Source organism: Streptopelia decaocto (assembly GCF_964273445.1).
Source record: "Streptopelia decaocto genome assembly, chromosome: 15".
NCBI lineage: Eukaryota > Metazoa > Chordata > Aves > Columbiformes > Columbidae > Streptopelia > Streptopelia decaocto.
This window is the reverse complement of record NC_138670.1, coordinates 5328921-5348394: the sequence shown is the minus strand read 5'-3', so window position 1 is coordinate 5348394 and position 19474 is coordinate 5328921. Positions and strand designations below refer to the sequence as shown.

General features: G+C 54.5%; 1 protein-coding gene across 1 annotated transcript; it reads right to left on the bottom strand.

Annotated features, from left to right (window-relative positions):
* Nucleotides 1-263: 263 nt before the first annotated feature.
* On the bottom strand, nt 264-19306 carry WSCD2 (WSC domain containing 2). Its single transcript, XM_082066349.1, has 9 exons — nt 19132-19306; nt 12034-12986; nt 8302-8416; nt 7383-7567; nt 6785-6906; nt 5784-5958; nt 5282-5446; nt 4276-4476; nt 264-1943 (listed from the first exon to the last, which is right to left on the bottom strand). Exons 2-9 carry the CDS (start codon nt 12401-12403, stop codon nt 1591-1593), a joined length of 1686 nt encoding a protein of 561 aa, XP_081922475.1. The 5' UTR covers nt 12404-12986; nt 19132-19306; the 3' UTR covers nt 264-1590.
* Between the last annotated feature and the right edge of the window lie 168 nt (nt 19307-19474).

Here is a 19474-nt window from a genome sequence, read left to right as displayed (position 1 = left end):
GTGCCTGTCAGAACAAATCATACCCAATGCTATTAAAAAAAAACATAGGGATTTCACCATCTCCAGATAAGAGAAAAGGAATAAATTGCCTTGAGCTGGCTCTTGCTCCAGAGCCAAGGATGGACAGGAGGCGATGGGAATAAAACCCACAGTAAATCTCCCCGCTCCCCCACAACCCCGAATAAACCTGCCTGTAAGGACAGAGTACACTTAATAAAACTCCCATGAAGGAGCCACTTTGGCTGCGTTTAATCACGTTACTGTGATTGAAGGTGGGCGAGAGGAGCTGCCCACATCAATCCCACCTCCCAGGGGTGGGTGCAGGTTCTTGGGGTGCTCAGGTGGCCCCACAAACACACAGGAAAGCAGAATAACAACAAAATCTCTCCTTTAATAGCTGGATTAACCTGAGGATTTGTTGTGACCGAGGTAGGCAGCCCCCGGGCTGCTGCGAGCGAAGGAGCCGGGGTCAGCTCCATTCCCGCTGCTGGGATGGGGCTCACCCGCTTTCCTAGAAAACCTCCAGCACTTGTCAAGGGAAGAGTTAAAAACAGGGCATCTGCTCCTCAAAAACACATTCGCCCACTTCCGTGCAAAGAAACAGGAACCCGGAGTCCCCCAGCATCGCTGCCCGCGTCTGCTCCGCATGCACATTAGAAAAATATATTTTATTTAAATTCTACTTTTTCTCCGCGGAGTTTTCTTCTCTCTCTTTGAATATAGATTGAGGGGTGTGTCTAGATTCCGACCCGCACATGTCATTTCTAGCAAGATCAAGAGTCCCAAGCCAATCATTAAATACCTAAACTCTAGAAAAGGCTGCGTACAATATATGGCTTTTGCACCTACATCCAAAAGGGACACGCAGGATGGGAGAAGGAGAGAGAGCTCGTTTGTGGCAAAGCCGGGACGGGCTGGGAGGTGACACAGGGTGAGGACAGCTGGGGACACATGCAGCTCTGCACAAAGCCAACGTAGCGAACAGCGTTTTCCCGAGGCTCTGGGAGATGCTTTGGCTTCACTTGCTTGTTGGGAGGAGAGGGTGGGCTGAGGTGGGGGTCCCACAGGCAGGATTTGGCCACGGGGACATGGCCACCTCATTGGGAGGCACCGCTGTCCCCTGCACACCCCTCTTGTTTTCCATCACCCCAAGCAGGATCCAAGGGGGCATCACCCATGTGGTGCCAAACCCCAGGTCTCTCCTTCCTTGGGAAGGGCAATGGGCTCCATGGGGTTCAGGCAGCTCCCCCAGTGCTGGGCATGGAGCGAGGGGATGTTAGGGACACCCGTGCCCATTGCCAAGGTGGGGGGCTGTGGCAGCCAAAATGGGAGTGGGACAGAGCAGGAACCCCATAGCAGGGGGAATGAAGGCACCCACATCCCCTGGGATCCGCGTCGGCATCGGCCAAGCAAGCTCAGCGCTGGCTGGGGACCACTCGATGCTCATGCAGGGAGTTAATTAACAGCTAATAGCAGCAGATGGAGAATTAAAAGAAAAGCCACCCACTGGGTGGAAGGAGGTAGAGGCCGGGCAGACCGAGCCTTTCCTCGCCACGCAGGGTCAGGTTCCCCCCGCCATCATCATCATCATCATCTTGGGTAATAATCGTCCGGCACCCCCGACAGATTTCGGAGTTTCAGAGCCGCATCCACCGTTTTGATGTAGCCGCTGATCATCTTCCGCATCTCAGGAGTGTATGGATCATATTCCAATTTCCTCAAGCCCGATCGCTTGAAGTTGCCGTCCTTCTGTCCCTCGACGCAGAGCAGCCTGTCCTGGCAGGCGGTGATGCCCAGCAGCCCCACCATGCGCTGCAGCTGCACAAAAAGGTCCTGCTTCAGGTCCTCGAAATGCACCACCAGCACCTTCTTGCCATAGCGCAGCCAGTCCAGCGTGTGGGTTGCCCACCAGGGCGCATAGTTGGCCACAAACTCTGGCCACTCTGGAAGGAGCAGAGGACACCGTTAGTGGGTGTCTCCCCATGTCCTCCTGCATCCCCCATCTCTCATTCCAGAAGCCTGAGCTCCCTGCTGAAATCATAGAATCATTTTGCTTGGAAGAGACACTCAAGATCGTTGAATCCAAACTTTTGACCAAATCTTTCAGTTATCACAGAATCACGGAATGTTTTGGGTTGAAAAGATCTTCAAAGCTCATCCAGTTCATGCCATGAGCAGGGACATCTTCACCAGCTCAGGCTGCTCAGAGCCCCGTCCAGCCTGGCCTGGGATGTCTCCAGGGATGGTTCATCCACCACCTCTCTGGCCAACCTGGGCCAGGCTCTCACCACCCTCAGGGACAACGATTTCTTCCTCATGTCCAGCCTGAATCTCCCCTCCTTTAGTTTAAAACAATCACCCCTTGTCCTATCACAACAGGTCCTGCTAAAAAGTCTGTCCCCAAATTATCCTTCTCACTAATTGATCCTCCCATATAAATCAGATGATAAAAGGGATAATGAAACATCAATAACAAGCCGCAACTCTCCTGGCAGCGCCCTATACATCCATCTCATAAAGCATAAAAGCTTTGGGTATCTGCCTCTTCCTCTCATCCTCCCCCAGAAACTGATGCCTGATTAATAGCTTAACTCTGTTTAATTCCCCAAAGAATCGTTAAACACAGTATCTGTTTCATTAAACAGATACAGGACAATTCACCTTGTGTAATCATATCACATAAAACTTTGCTTTGGAGCCGCTCCAGGGATATTGTAAAATTAATGTCACGGAACCAAGTGGAGGTTTCACGGCGGCCGTGGCCTCTGTGGGCTCCACGAGGGCTGGGAACTGCGGGGAAGGAAAATCCCTCCCAGCACCGGCAGCTGTGGGCGAGCCTGGCGAGAGGGTGCCTTACTTTTTCCTTTTCCCCCCAAATTAGCTCCTGGGAGAAGGAAACAGTTTGGAGAGCTGGGCTGCGGAGAGCAAGGGGATTTCTGCAGGGTGAGCTGGCCATGGGAGCCCCCTGCCCTCTCTTAATTACTCACCTTTAATCACTTTATTTTGTCCTCTGGATGATTTATTTAACCCTGCACCCCAGTGCTAACTGCAGACGTGGCACAAATGAACCATCCTCATTGAGCGTTCACTCTTCATGGGGGGTCAGTGAATTGGGGGGGGGTGTGTCCAGCCACCCCCCTGTGCCAAACCAACAGCCCTCAGCAACCTCCCAGCCTTTGAAAATCTCCATCTTTCTGGGCAAGTTGTTTCAAGGGTAATTAACCTGACAATTAACCCAGCAGCTAATTACACCATACATCCTTTGGAAAGAATTTGGGGGTGTTTTTTGATACGTGTCCAAATCAGACTGTGCCAGGGTGCAGGGAAGGGTCCCCTCTGTCTGTACCCCGTCCCTGTGCGGACACAAGGTTTGGGACAGCCCAGGGGGTGCAGGGACTCAGGAAGGTTCTTCTGGGCTGGTTTTCAGGCTCCAGTGAGGGGTTCATCCTGCCGCCCCCATCCTGGCTGTATCTGCAATTTGCAGCTCTCCTTTGGGATGCCGCAGATGTGGATAAAAACTATAGCAAGATGCTCATACTCCACTGTGGTGGGGGCAGCGTCCCCCCCAAGGAAGAAAAGCCACTGAGGAAGCAGTGGGACATTTCTGTTCCCTGGTTTTATGGGATGGGACCATGGGGAGAGGGGGGTTGAGCTGCCTCTGGCAATGCAAGCACATGGTGACAACGAAATCCAGGCATATAACAGCAACAATAGCAAAAGCTCCCCTTAAATAAACTCGGAATTAAGGGTAGCAGATGTTCAATCAAGCTAAATATTTTAACTCTTTCCAATGAAGTCAATGCCACAACAGCAATTTCTAAATTGCGATAATTAACGAGCCTCCACAACACTCCTGTGCATAGGAAAGGCGGTGTCTGGGAGCACAAAAATAACACCTGTCCCTACAAATGTCCCTTGGGTTGGGCTGTAGCTGCCATTGCTGCCAGTGAAAAGGTGACAAAGGGACAGGGGACATCACAGGCACTGCCCTGCGCATCAGCTGGGTCTGTCCTCCTGCACCTGCAGCCCTTGCGACCCAACACAGCACCCAACAGCCAAGCATCTCCGCTTCTCCATCCCATTCCCATCCCACTCCATCCCATCCACACAGGAGCCCGCGGCTATGCCAGGCAATGCTGTGGATCATGCCAGGAGATGGACACAGGGACCCTAAAGTGGTGGCACAGCCAAGGCTCCCCCACAGAGACCAGGCTCAGGCTTTGATGGGCTTTAACACCAGTTTTACAGCTCCAGTAACTGAGCCCCCCAGCCTACCTTTGCCCTTCCAGTGGGCATGGGCGGCGAAGCCGATGTGACCCCCGTATTTGCGGTTGAACTCGGCCATCAGAGCCTTGTAGGGGTTGCGGATGAGCAGGATGGCAGCGTCAAAGGATTCAATCTCCTTCTGGCCACTCTCATGGGTTTTGATGCAAATTGTCCTCCCGCTGCGCCAGTGGTCCCTCTCGCCCTTGAACCCTGCCAGGACACAGCAAGCAGGTGTCTGAGAACTGGCTGGTGCTGACGTTAATAAAAAAAATAAAAGCAAGCTACAGCTGGGGCTTGTGGTAGAATTTACATCCATCTCCCAGATGGAAATCATTTGTTTGCCTGAGTTCTGAGTCAATGAGAGGGTGGGTTGTGGGCATGGGGACTGAGCAGGGGGTCAATGTTCCTCAGCTGCCCTGACATGTCACTATTTTTATCTGCAGTTACTCAGGATCCACGTGGGGACATTTGTCCTTCAGGATACCGGTGTCACCAGCACTGTGTGTTCCCAAATCCTGCACGAGTCCTCCTTACCCCGCAGCCGTGACTTTATTTGCTTCTCACTTTATGCATCCCAGGATGAGAGTGTCCACAAACACCAGCTCCTGGGGAAATCTGATCAAAAAAACCCATCATCCTTTTTTGAGGGGCAAAAAAGGCAGGAACTGCCTTGTTTGCCAGGGTCAGAGTTGCTCTGGTCCCTCCTCTAGAAAATTCTAACTGCCACGGTGGGTTAAAAACCAATGGCATAATGGTGAAACCCCAGTTCTACCCCAAACTGGTCCTTGCCAAGGCTGGTGTGTAGCACATGGAGGTTCTGGACAGGACATATGTGATGTCAGGTCCCTTTGATTCCCTTTGGATCAGGAAACATCCAGCTCAAACCATCCTAGGGAGCAGCACTGGTGGTACCCAGCACTGCTGTCCCCTCTTGCAAACCCAAGGGGTGACACCAGGACCTTCTCCCAGCTCCGGTGGGACTGGGGCACCCTCAGCGATGAACCCACCCTCTCACCTTTGTTGTAGAGAGACCCATCGAAGTAGTAGCTGCCGGTGTAGAAGCCGGTGGCCAGCTCGATGAGGTGGCGTGCCCAGGTGTTGCCGGCGCCGGGGAAGCTGGCCAGGGCCACCAGCTGCTTGGCCCGGCTGGGGAGGAACCTCCTGTCCATGCAGCGGTTGTCTGCAGGGAGAGCAGCCCCGACACATCAGGGTAACAGAGTTTTCCTAGAGATACCTTGCTTCCTACAGAGATATCCCACTTCCAACAGAGATATCCCGGTTCCGACAAGAGGCAGAGAGCAAACTGCTCTCTCCTGCGCTGAGCCAGGTAATTAAAGCTGTTTGTGCAGGGGAGGATTGACTTCCCGGGAATTTAAAATAAATGGTGATTTTTAATGAGAGCCAAATAGACAGTCCATCTCATGCTCACTTTCTGCTGGTGTGCCCGGGCAGGAGCTGGAGCGGTCCCTGCCCGTTCCCTGCCCGCAGCAGGCAGGGCCAGCCCAGCGCTGCCTCACCTTGAACTTGGGTCTGGTAGACGAGGAGATACTCAGCGGTGCCGCAGCTCTCGAACTCCTCGCCGGCGCATTTCTGGGCGCAGAGCTGCTCGTCCTCGCGCTCGTGCAGGGTGAAGAGCGTGGTGGGGAAGCCGCAGCGGCAGGAGGTCCCGGCCAGCGCCGACAGTGGGTACTCCTGCAGGGACAGGGGAAGGGAGGGAGGCGGGGCTGGTGGCACCAGGTCCAGTCCCCACTGCAGACCCTTCTTCTGCCCCCCGTACCCATTCTCGCCCTCCCAGCCCCACTGTGCGGCGCAGCATCCTTCAAACTATTACAGCATCCTTCAAGCTGGCTGCAGCATCCTTCAAACCGGCCACCCAAGCAGCCCATTGCAGACACCCAAAACCCCCTGCACCCTGACTTTCCCATGGCATGGCCAAGCCGCCTGCAGGCTCGGGCAGCAAAGCAGCCAGGCACTGGTGCTCCCGGCAGAGCTGCGGCATGTCATTTGTGAGTTTGTCACCCACACCGAGGTCACTAAGAGCCATCACACAGCCCCATGGAGTACTTGCCGGCGTTTCAAAGCACAGAGTTATGAGGCCTGTTCAGCGATTTACTGCCAGGCTGTGGCAGCACCGGGTTAATCGAGGGGCTCCGGTTATTTACACACCAAGCAATGGGAAAGAGGAGCCAGCGATGGAGCAGCTGCTTGTATTTAAGTGATGTGATGGTTTATTCCCCACCGTCCTCTACCGGGGAGGCCATGAAGGGAGGACAGGACTGTCCCCACCTGCAGCTCTTTCTTTTCCTCTAATAATTTACCTAATTTTAATTAATAAATACTCCAGCAATGCCCACTGCCAGCCTTTCCCCTTCCTGATGACACAATCAATTTGAGCCTTTATAGTTTGGATACACAGAATTATTACACTAAATCAGACTGAAATTTACCCAGTATGACCCTTTCTGGTGACAATTTACATGATTAAGCTTTCAACCTGCACCCTCCAGCCCCCCGGTACCTTCTCGGTGCAGAAGTCCACGCATTTGTCCACTGACATGTTCAGCATGAGGCGGCTGACGGGCAGGGCGATGGAGACATTGTCTGGCTGGCGGAAGCACCCCCGAAATATCGCACTGCCATCTGCGAGGGACAGAGGGGTCACAGGGGTGCTGGGAGCAATGCTGACCCAGCCCCAAGGGGCTGCACCCCAAAAATGATGCTGCTACACCCTGTGCACCCCAGGCTCAGGAGCAAGAGTCTCTGCATGCCCCCATGTCTCCATCCCCATTGCTTTCTCCAGCTGCTCATCAGCACAGCAGCCACTTTTCTCCGGCTCTCATCACCCTCCGGCATCCCTGGAGGGGTTGAACAAGCACAGAGATGAGATTCTTAGGGACAGGGTTTTGTGCCAGTGTTGGTTTATTATTGGCCTCGATGATCTTGAGGTGATCCCCATGGTTTGTAGGAGAAAAACCACCCCAGACACAGACCTGAACCCCACAAAGCCACCACCTGGTTCACACAGCACGGAGGGACATTGGGACTCCCTCCCATCGGCACCATGAGGGGTCCCCCCACTTCGGGGCCAAGTCAGGACATGGATGCTCCCAACTTACACCTCCTGGCTGACTCCTGGGCCAGCTCCAGGCGGTAGATGGACAGGCGGTTGACCCCCCCACAGGTGTTGCTCCGCTCCCCCTTGCACTCCATGTTGCACTCGGACTCGCTGGCGTTCGACGCTTGGATCTTGTGTCCGCAGTAACACTCGGCGCCAAACTCCAGCCCCGCATAGAGGTAACCCCTGGGGAGAGGGAGATGGGGTGGTCAGCACATCCCCGGGCACCCCCTGGCTCCAGGGGGGTTTGCAGGAGCATCCCCAGTGCTGGGAGCAGCACAGCACCCAAGGGTGTCTTGCTGGACTAGGGGAGCATTGTAGGTCCCCTCCAACTGAAAACACTGGGCGTTTCAAAAAGACAGACCCACTTTGAAATCACAGTATCTCTGCAACCACAAACCGCCCATGAATGAAACTCTTACAGTCCAAACAGCAGGTGAGGGAACAAAGAGCATTTACAAAAAGGTTAGTAAAACCTGGCATCTCATTGAAGCGTTTGGAAATTTTTGTGTCGTTGTAACATGTTTGGTCCATCTTTTCCAAACGCCCTCTAGTTTACTTTATTCTTTCCATCCTATTCCTACTCCCCAGCACTGAATCAGAGCCCCTACAGCCCCTTGCCCCATATGAGGACAGAGTCCATCATCATCCCTCTCAACCTTTTTCAGGGGGAGGAAAATGGGGTCCTGGTAAACACCAGTGAATTAAAAAACAAACAAACAAACAATAAAAAAAAATTCAAAATGGCATAAACATAAAGATAAGAGAAGAAAGGAAGGGGAGGGGAGGGGGGCAGCCGGGGCAGGGAACTGTGACAGCAGAGGAACGCTGATGTTGAGCGGGAATTGATGGAGATGCGATGCAGGAGTTGATGGAGACGCGGGAACTGATGGAGACGCGGTGCTCGTCTCCCGCCCTACCGCTCGGCGCAGTTGTCCTGGCAACGGAAGACTGTCATCTTCTTGTAGTCGAAGAAGGACACACCGCGCAGCGTGCGCCGGCGAGTGTTGTCCACGTAGCAGCCGATATATCTCGCTGTGGGGAAGAGGAGAGGGGGTGAGAACCAGTCAGGGTGAGCACGCTGAGTTCTCACCCCCTCTTTTGACTTTTCCCTAAATAGGGATGTGCAGCAATGTTTGTTCACTTGATTTAGAAGCTCATGTCTGGGTATAACGCATCCCTGCAAATGCTGCGAGGAAAGGCAAAGCCCAGAAACACCCTCTCTGGAGAGCAAGGATGCTGTTGCTCTGTACCGAGGCTTCTCCTCTTCCTTCCCACCGGCCTCAAAACTGAGCAAAGCGGCTCCAAAAAGAGACGAGTTATATGGTAAAATAACCCATCCCCTTTACTCTGCACCATCAGGAATACAGGGGTGGGCAGGATGGAGAAATACACTTTAAAACAAATTTTCTTCAGCCAGCAGCTCATTTTCCCCATCCCAGCCATCGAGGTGGGGGATATTTGCCAAGCACTAACACTTGGCAAAGGCCGATGCCTGTGCAAATGAAGATGCCAGTAGACAGGGCATAGAGCTGAATAAATAGTTACGGTGAAATCATTTATTTGACAAATGGAGCCTTTCCCAATAATCTGAAAACAAGCAGCCACCTCCTTGCCTGTGCATCCGTTGTGATGCTCCGTGTCAGCTGGGGGTCTTGTTTTCACCCTGTGTCTCCTTTCATTGCCATGTCTTCATCACACACCAAAATATCCCTCTAGCAGCAAAGCATCCCCACATGTGCTACTCCAATACCAAACCCTGCCATGGGATAACACTTCTCACCTCCTGCTTGGATTTTGCATCTGTTGGGGGTCCCTGAACCCAATGTCCTGCAGACCCCCCGCCTGGTGTGCCCCACACACAGACTCCCACCTTCCCCACCAGCGCTGCAAACTGGCTTCTCCAGCCAGCCTGGAGGAAGATTGAAAGAAATAAATACACCTGATAACTTTAACCCCCAGAGTCATAACTCCTCGCTCCCAATTACTCGCAGCACAACGTGGTATTTCCACAGCACTGAGCAGGTTTCAGCAGGTCAGCTCGTTTGGGCCAGGACAGATCTAAGCAGCGTGGCATGACTCCAGTTGTTTGCACAGAGCTGGTGACTGATGTGTGTCACCTTCAATCCATCACTCTCATCATCTGCGTGCTGCAACTTATTAGGAAGGCAACCAGAATAATTAGGGAGAGACGAGAACAAGAAGTGAAGGAGGAGCGAGAGTGGGTACAGGGACATCTTTGTCTGTGTCCCTCTGTTTTCATGGCGTCACTTGCTCGTGTGACACAGTGGGGTCCAGCTACAACTGGCAACAGCTGGAGATGTCCAGCAAAGGACCAGAGACAGACGTGGCACTCACTGCTCCCCAAAATGCCCCCACATTTAAGGCAAGAGATGCACCTTTGCACAGGCATGTGGAGGAGACGAAGCCATTTCCCTGGCAGATGGGGCTGCCCTCGAGCTGTGCCTTGTAAAGCTGCAGCACTGGCCTGAAACTGGGGTTGTCAGAGGATCAGGAGAGAGAAGAGGAGGAAGGCACATTGCCCCAGCAAGCCAGAGCCACACACCATGCTAGCTAAACCAGAGTTGATTTTAGGAGCGGGATTCCCTGTGGAGTGATTTCACATGGCAGAGCCTCCACAGCCACCTTGTTAAGCCATTCCCTGCTTAATTACCACTATCATTAAAACTTGCCTGCTCCTTCCAGCCAGCCCAGGAGGAGCGGGGGAGCAAGGGGGATGTCAGCACCTGTCTCCAAGGCTCTGCCAGCCCCATGGGCCTGCCAGCTCAGGGAACTGATCAGGCTGGAGAATTTCTCTGCACCATCCTGCTCAGGAGGTGCAGAGATGCTCTGCCATTAACCACTGCCCATCTCAAGCCTTCCTGCATGAGATTAAGATTAAAAAGGGGAAAGACAATATTTGCAGAGCACCTGGGAACAGCTAAAAGCACTGATGTCTAAGACCAGCATCCTGTCCCTCGCAGCCCCCACCAGGGCCAGGCACGGTGGCACCGGCAGAGGTTAATGATGGGGGACACGGGGCATATGGCCAGGGACAGGAGCGACTGCTTGGGGTTAGTACGGTGAGCGACAGCTTGGGCTCGTCAGCCATCTGGTGAGGATTCACTAAATGTCAGTTCACATTAATGGAGCAACTCGGCCACATGCACCTCTGAAATGCTCCCAGAGAGCCCTCTGTTAGGGGGCACAACGGGAAAACTCCCTTTTCATCTCATTTTAGTCTCCCATAAGCACCACAAGCCATTTTTCCTCACCAGTCCAACCCTGGATTGTGTGTCTTGTCCAGAGCAAAGGTGGGCATTGACCTGTGGTAGGCTGAGGGGACCAAGGCCTGGGGGACCAAGCCTGGCTCAGCATCATGACCCCCTGAAACCTCCAGCTTGTCATGGGGTGGGGGTTTCCTGCTTCTCTCCAAGCCACACACCCCCTGTTCCACCCAGGAGGATGCTCAGGGAACCACAGGAGCCGAGCCCTGTGGGCAGCTCCTAGAAAAGCCCAGCTTTGGGGCACAGGCTCAAGATCAGAGTCCAACCGTTAACCCACCCCTGGCACTAACTCATGTCCCTGAGAACCATATCTGTCCAACCTCTCCAGGGATGGTGACTCCACCACTGCCCTGGGCAGCCTGTTCCAATGCCCCACAGCCCTTTGGGGAAGAAACTGTTCCCAAGATCCAACCTCAACCTCCTTCACTGGGGGGCAGCATAGCCAGCACAGGGGGGACACACGATGTGTTTCGGGGAGATCTGCTGGCACTGGGTGCTTGTGAGTGCCAGAGAGGGAGGCGATGAGCTGAGTAATGACTGGGATGATGCAAAAGCCCTGATGGGCAGCTCACTGCCACCCAAATTCAGAGTAAGTGTGTGAGTCTGTCTGCACGCAGCTGCCTTCAGGATAAATAGATGACATTTTAAAAATCAATGAGAATGACTACATTCAGTTATCCTTGTTCATTAATAACAGTCCCACCTGATACCACACCGCACACCTCAGGCTGGGATCTCCCGGCTTGAAAAGTCAAACCCCAGCCCTGCCTGCTCAGCAATCTCTGCCAGCTCCTGCCTGAATGTACCAGTAAACAGAAAACAGGCCACAAATCTGTTTTTAAAGTTCCTTGGGGCCAAAAAAATTAACACAGAATTTGGCCCATGGCACAGCCAAAGAATGGGATGAAGATTGGGTGCAGCCTCTCCCCAGCTGGCACCCCCAAAAATGCCTGTCCCAGCAAGGTGTAACCCAGAGCGTGATGGTGCGCAAGTGGGAAAGAGGGAAAATGGAAAAATAAAAGTGGATTATTGGCAGCTGGGGAAGAAGGAGTGGAAGGAGGGAGAAGATTTTTTTCTGGGAACGTCCTCTGGACCAGTGGTCCCCAAAGCAGGGTGCTGCACCCCAGGGGATGCCCGGGGCAGCACGTTGGGGCACAGGAAGAAAATCTTAGCACTGGAGTAGCACATGCACGTGGCTCATAAATAAATAAATTCACATCTAATGGGAGCACGTGCTCAGAAACTTGTTCCTGGCAGGGATGCACAACCAAACCAGCTCAGAGACCACTGCCCCGGCGCATGAGGCTTCCCCGGGAGCGGCCAAGAGGATGGATCCCCCCGGCCCCGTGTGTCCCCAGCCCTTACCTCTGTCCTCTTCCTTCTCGCGGCCGCTCCTGCCCCTGAGCGCCCAGCTCCGGCTGCTGCTGTGGTCTCCGGCTTTGCCCCTCTCCACCGGTTCCTTGGAGGTGCTTTTGAACCAGGGACCGTGTCGCCGTCCCCCCTCCGGCATTGTCGCCGCCGCCTTGAACCCGCGGCTCAGCTGCATCACCCCCAGGTAGGGCAGCCCTGGTCCCTCCCTGGGGACACGCTGGGTCCCTGTCACCGTAGACTCCCCGGCAAAGCCCGAGTGCAGGAAAACCAAACTGCCTGCCGCCAGGTACAGAGCCAGCAGGGTGAAGAAACGCACGGGTTTGCGCCGAAAATACCGCTGGAGTTTTACCAATAATTTGGCCATAGCGTCTTCATCCCTTCCGCGGCAGCCGGCGCCGCGGTGGAGCTGCTCGCCGGTCTCAGGGGTGCTCCCAGGGAGTTTGCCCCCCCAGGCTGGAGGTGGCTCCCGGGGGAGCAGATGGATGCCCCAAAATCACAGCGAGGGCTGCAGAGTGAGGCTGTGCAAAGCTGTTGTCTGACCCTACTGAAGTCCAAGAGGGCTGGATAAGGCAGCGAGGGCGGATTTTGGGGTACCTCCCACTGTGCACGGGAGGTTTCTCCAGCGCTGGCTGTTGCCGCCGTCCCCGGTTTATTCTCCTCCTGGCAAAGCCCCCCGGCTGTGCCCCGGAGCCCGGGCTGCTGGAGGGATCATGTTAAGGAATGGGAGGGTTTGAAGGTGATTTGAAAGCCGATGAGCTGACGCAGCTCCTCTCGCTCGCTCGGCGGCCCTGGCTCTCACAGGCATCTCTCTAATGGCAACGACACCGGCCGCCTTTCAGACAAAGAATGAAAAGTCCCTGGACGCGTCTTGGAGCCTGAAATGCTGCCTGGGAGCCTTTGTTTGATGAAACCCCATTCATCTCACTCCCAGGGCAAGAAATCTCCACCTGTAAGTCAAAGAGAGAGGCACGCTCAGGAAAGCATCCCGGGCTGTGGGAAGAGTGTGGTCCCTGTCCCCCTGCATGGCCAGGGGGATGCCCGGACTCCCCATCACCTCCCAGCCCTGTGGAGGGGCCGTTCTGTGTCCCGCCAGCGCAAGGATGCAGGACAGGAGGGAGATGTGGATGTGGTGCCCAGGACAAAGCCACACCGGGCTGTGTGGTGAGCTCCACCTTCACAGTGGGAAATGTCACTGCCACCGCACCCTGCCAGCATGCCAGAGGTGACAGGGACGGCCCCGTGCCCAGGGTGTGCTGGCTGTCACAGACCTGTCTTATTTTAGGAAAGGAGATGAAAATAAATGGAAAGACAAAGTGCCATTAGTTTAATGGCCTCTATGTTCCTGCCATCTGTCTTCAGTTGATTAAATAAAAAATATTGGTGGAACATATGGCATGAATTATACATAAATATTTTAATTTGGGTTCCCAGAGTGGTTATTCAAATACCTCTGGCTCTGCCAGGTGAACCTTTGTGGAGATCAGGGCTGAGCATGGTGGGGGGGGCAGATTACTGGGGGGTCACAAGCCCCTTGAGCTCCCCCAAACCACCCCCTCCCCAGCCACACTTGGTGCCCACACAGCCTGAGTAAAGGCTGAGTAAACTCTGAGTAGCAGCTGAGCAAGGACACTGCTTGCTCTTTGAGCTTTTGCACCTGCAAACGCCTCCATGGCAGGAGGAAGGTGGCACAGCTCGGGGAATGGTCCAACCCCTAGAGGCTGAATATGGGGCAGTTTGTGACACTGCTGGGATGCAAACGGGATGGCTCCAAGGCTGTCCCTGGTTCCGGGTGTCCTCACTGCCACCCATGCTCCTCCCTGCCACGGCTTAGTCCTGCCAGGCTACGGCAAGGAAGCACAGCATATAAAGAAGAGGCTTAAATTACTATCATTAAGCCATCTGGAGCTCATCCTTCTCCATCATGAACTGTGGAGTCGCAGGTCAATTACTGCACATTTGCATATATTCCATTAATGCTTCTGCTAATTGTCTGGAGGAGATAATGTGCTCGGCTTACGGCTCCCTCGCCGGCTATGGTTTACAAACAGCGGGTGCAGCAAATAGAGCCAGCACTGATGTTCACCGTGTCGACGGAGGATGGGGACATCGGGGCTGACTGGGAGGGTTAACCAGGGGGTCCCACCCTGCTGGTGGCCATTCAGGATGGGGGATGCTGACAGCACCCCACCACACTGCTCTGTGCACCCCCAGCCCTCCCCATGTTGTGTGGATGAAGCCAACATTGGGTGGATGGACCAGCCACCTCAGCAGGACCCTGTGGGTCCCTGTCCCCACTGCAGCTTGCAACGGCGAGTGTCTCCCAGGGGTTGCATCGCACCCCCAACACTTGCACCCCCCAACGCCTGCACCCCTGGTGCAGCTCCTGCCAGGGGTTCAGGAGGGGAGCGGTGCCAGCCCAGCCTTGGCGTGGCTGGAGGACAGCAGTGACACACTTTACCAGCCAAATTAGTGATGCCAACAGGGACATTAACCAGCCAGTGCTGTGCAACAGGCAGTGATGCAAAACTGGGCTTTCATGGGCTGCTGTGGGCAGCCGGGTACAAAGGCTGACAGGAAAACTGCTCCCAGGCACTTTGCACTGTTACAAGCAGGCAGCTAGGATGGGGGGAAAAAGGGGGGCTGGTTCCTTGCCTACCTCCATTGCCACGCTCCTGCCAAGAGCTGAAATCCCCGTCCTGGCAGCGGGATGCCCGCTGACCATCCCTCCATGCCTGGACCACCTCCCTCTGAACACAGCAGCACTGCAGCCGGCAGAAAGCAGGGGAGCTCTGCCCCATGCGTTTGGGGCTCTACAATTATGGGGCCAAGGAAATCTTCATTAATTTGCAAGATTTATCTTTCCCCCCCGAGCAGAGCTGTTGCACGGGGAGGTGGGCACTGGTCCCGAGGAGGCTCCACTGTGTGGCGTGAGCATCTCTGTGACCGGGATGAACGAAGCGCCAATAAATTATACATTTGGGTCTTGTCTCCAAATTGCTCTGCAATTATTGAGCACCAAGGTTCAGTTGCCTTCAAGCACCACCTCACATCCAGCCGCGGCAAAACACACTAAGGGGCTCACGTGGTTCCCTCAGCACAGGAGAACAATCAACCCATTAAAAACAGCAAATTAATGAGCACAAGAGTTCCATTAGGAGGAGAAGGCGACCAAACTATCCAATTTCATCACATCATTAGCATTTCTTATCAGAGGGACAAGGAAAGAATAGGCCTTTAAAATACAGTGGGATGGGATGGAGTCTAATGACCACAGCAGGGCAACGTGCCGGGACTGCTGTCCTGTGGGACAGGCACCCACCTCGGTCCTGCACCCTGCTGAGCACCCCTGGGTGCTCACCCACTCTCCTGGGAGCACAGCACAGCTTCCCCCAAAAACACCTCTGCTGAGACCTAGAAAACAGAGGTGTGCAGGACACAGTGCCTGGTGTGCTGCTGTCACCCAAAAGCCACCTGCTCTGATGAGGGGACCACATGCCTTCTGAGAAAGCCTCGTGTCCCTCCATCCCCACCCTCGGCTTCGCAGGGTGCTGGCAATGGGTGACTTCTGTCACCGCAGAGCAGCTCATGTGGCTTCACACCCTTGTGCCTCCCCAGCACAAGCACCAACCAGTGGCACCAGCATAAACACCCAGGGACGCCAGTGCTGGCACCTCCCAAACCTTTCAGCCTCCATCCCCAGGAGTTCACCACAGCAGGAGCTTGGCTTTGCTGCCCAGGCAGAATTTGGGCAACTTGAGCTCCCAGGTCAACCCACCATCATCTTCAGCCCCATGAAAATGGATTTTTGCCCTTTCTCACTCTTTGAAACAGAAGCAGCAAATGAGACACATCACACTGAATTTAAATACCATAACTGCTGGGAACGAAACTGAGATAAAACGAGACATTGAAAAATCAAGGTTTCCATTGCAGCAGGACAACCTGATGTGTCACATCTCCCCTTGAGCACCCAGCACCCACCACATGCCTCTCCCAGGGCCAGTCGAGCACTCACCTGCCTTTAAATCAAAGCAAAGTTTATTTATTCAGCTGCTCCCTGCCTTAATTCTGCTGAGAAACATGTCTGTGCATCCCCTCCGCTGGGAGAGGTGGACAGGAAAGGTTCATGTGTGCCTAAAAACAGCCAGCTCAGCAGATTTGGGGTGTCACAGCGAGTGGTGGTTGCTCTGTCCCTGTGCGGGGACACAACTCACCCCAGGGTCGGTACCTCTTCCTCTGTGGTGAGATGTTCCTCAGGCACGTGCTTCCCTGGGGAGCTTTTAAATCCCTTCTGTAGGCCAAACCACCAAGATATGCAAAGGAAAAACCTCTTACTCAGGATTTATTGGCCTGATTTGTAAATCCAGAGCAGGACCTGCCCATCTGCTGATAGATTTCCGTGCAGGATTTCCAAGTGTGTTGGAGGGTTTGTAAATCTTCTTCCCTTGCTGGGAATCAATGGAAGGGTTTCAACTTGCTTATGGGCAAAACCTGATTTTTAAATATTCTGGAGAAGATTTACCAATGGTCTCAGCACTTGACCAGGGCAAGGAGAAGCCAAAGCCACAAGCCCAGCTGGGCATGAAGCACTGATCTTGGGAGGTATCACAGATCCTTCCCTCTGGAGGGATGAGTCTGCCCCAGACTAATTGATTAACGCCTGTAAAAGGCGAGATCCACAGAAACGGGGCCATGCTAATTAGACAGCCTCCTATTAGCACTCCCTATACTCTCTAGACAATGAAAACCCACCATGCACCAGCACCATTTCTGCAAGGCCTGAGTTAGTTATAAATAAACCCTGGGGTAATGGGCTGGATCCTGCCCTGGATTATTTCAACGCACCAAGAATGACCAGCCAGTGCTATCCAGACAAGGGCTATTTTATTTAACCAAGTTGATTTAAGCAACTCTAAACCGATTTTTAAATATTACAACATTTGCTGTTGAGCTGCCCAGGTCTGTGAATTCCCACGAACACCCCAGCCCCCACCCAGGGGATGCTCATTCCCCACCCCGACCCTGCAGCCATTGGCAGGATATGCTGTGGGGCAGGCAAGGGGATCCCCAAACCAAATCCAAGCTGGGGTGCAGAAATGCAGTTGCCTTCAGGCTGCTGATTTCCAGGTATTCCCACCCCTCCAGCATGCAGAAGTTTGCAGGGTTCCACTTGCTTCCCCATGTATTTTGCTTTACAATGGCCCAACCGGAGCCAAAACGGGGGGTTTGTGCTTTGTACTCTGTTCCTCCGCACGCAATTACATCAAAGCCCGTTCCAGTCTCTTGTAGGATGAATTCCCCAAGCAAATGTGAAAATGCCTCAAAAAAGAAAAATGATTTAAGCCATGAATCATTTAAAAAGCACACGCCACGATGCCGATGGCAGGGGAGGAAATAGCCATGTATTCCAGAGATGTAGGCAGGCGGAGGATGCTGGGGAACTGGGGAGATGATTTAACTGAGCCAGCACAGCAGAGATGCTGCAGCCCTTGCACCCAGTACCCCCATCCCAGCTGCTGACATGCACCCTGTGTTCCTGCATTATAATTATTATTTTAATCACCCCACAATCCCCAGAACATGTGTTATCTGACTCTACCCATCAGCTTTATCCCATCTGCTGGCACCTGGCTTTCCTTTGCTGGCCCCCAGCCTCCCTCCCCGAGCATCCCTGCTGCCAGCATCAGCCCCATCCCCACCTGCAACGCTGAGAAGCCTCTATTTCCTCATTATTTCCACTTTTTTTCCTTGCAAGGCCAGAACGAGACCTCCATTGGGAGGTGGAGTGTCAGATTTGTGTCGGTGGTGACACACAGCGGTATTTGGGATAGGTCTTGGTGACACTAAGGGATACTCCCCGGACTGCTGCAGGGTCTGCACTCCCTCTCCCGCTTTGTGCTATCCTCACCTGTGGCACCCTTTCCACACTTAAACCCTGTGAAAAAGGTGATTTAACTTCATTCAGACAGCACTGAATGGGCTTAACTTAATGAGTTGTAATACATATTATGCTCTAGGTATTTCATGCCCAGTCTGCAAAATCCAGTTACGGTTTTCAATAAGACTTAGCGAGCTGAGACGCACACCGGAGGGGATGCACGCTCACACGGGGCTGCTCTGAACCAGGCGAGGAGGAGGATGGGAGGAAGGCAGGGGTGTCCCTAAGGAGGCACAGCTGGATCCCATCCAGCTGCTGGCTCAGCAAAGCCGCCCCCAGCCCAAGTGCTGCTGGGACCCTGCACATCGGGAACCCCAAAGCCGGGGTGACATTTGGGCAGGAGTGAGCCATACCCAACCCAAGCCCATTATCAAGAATAACTTGGCACAAATCCCTGGAGAGGGGAAGGTTGCGGCACTCGCAGGGTGGGAAGGTGCAGATGGGCCAGGGCCAGGCTGGGGGAGGACACCCCGGGGCTGGGGCTTGGTCCCCACTGCCAGACTCTGCTTCCCAGCTCCAAATTGCTGAGAAACTTTGTTTAATCCTGCCTTCACAGAAGAAATGGTTTATAATGCTCAGCTCAAGGTAACCTTCATGCAGCTCTCCAACTGTCTCTGCTTTTCCTGCACACATTTCTTTTAACTTCATATTAAAATATTCCAATAAGTTGTCAGCATAGGTATCGAAAGAAGAAAACAAGTAGGGAAGGTGTACTTGGAGATTAGCATCGCTCCCCATTTCTCTTGCCGAGGATGTTCCTGCACAAAGTCTCGGAAGGAAGAGGAGGAGGGCGAGCTCTCTCCCTGCTCGTCTCCCGCTCCGAAGCACGAAACCCTTTGGCAAGGAGCAGAATAGAGCGAAAAATCCCTACCCAGGCGAGAATCCCCAACAACTCCCGCCGAGCATCCTTAACCCCCGGGGAGCCGCCGAGCTCTCCCCGCTCCTCCTCACCGAACCGACCGCCACCCTCGCTCGGTGCCGCCGTCGGGGTCCCCCCACCCGGCCTGGGAGCTCCCGCCGCCCCCACATGCGCTTTGTTGCGCTTTTCTTAATTCATTCCCCCCCGTTTTTAACCGCCCTCAGCGCGGATGCCCCTTCCCCACAGCCCACCTTGGCGGCGGATCCCCCCGATCCCCCCGCCGCCCGCTCCTTACCCGCCCCGGCCGCTCTCCCAGGCCGGCCCGGCCGCCGCCGCTCCATGCGCCGGCCGCCCCCGGGAGCGGCGGGGCCGGGGGGGCCGCTCCGCGCGGCTCAGCCCCCGCCGGGTCCCCGCGGTGCCGCCGGGGCTCCGCTCATACCGGCCGGGCTGCGGGGAGCCCGGCCCGCCGGCTGCCGCTCGGTTCTGCCCGGAGCCCCTGCCGGGCGCCGGTACTTAACGGCTCCATCCAGCTCCGCTGCGGCTCCGCTCCCTCCGCCGGCTGCAGCGCTGCCTTTAACCCCTTCGCTCCCGCCTCCCACCCCCCTCCCGCCTCTCTGCTTTATTTGTCTGCTTTTTTT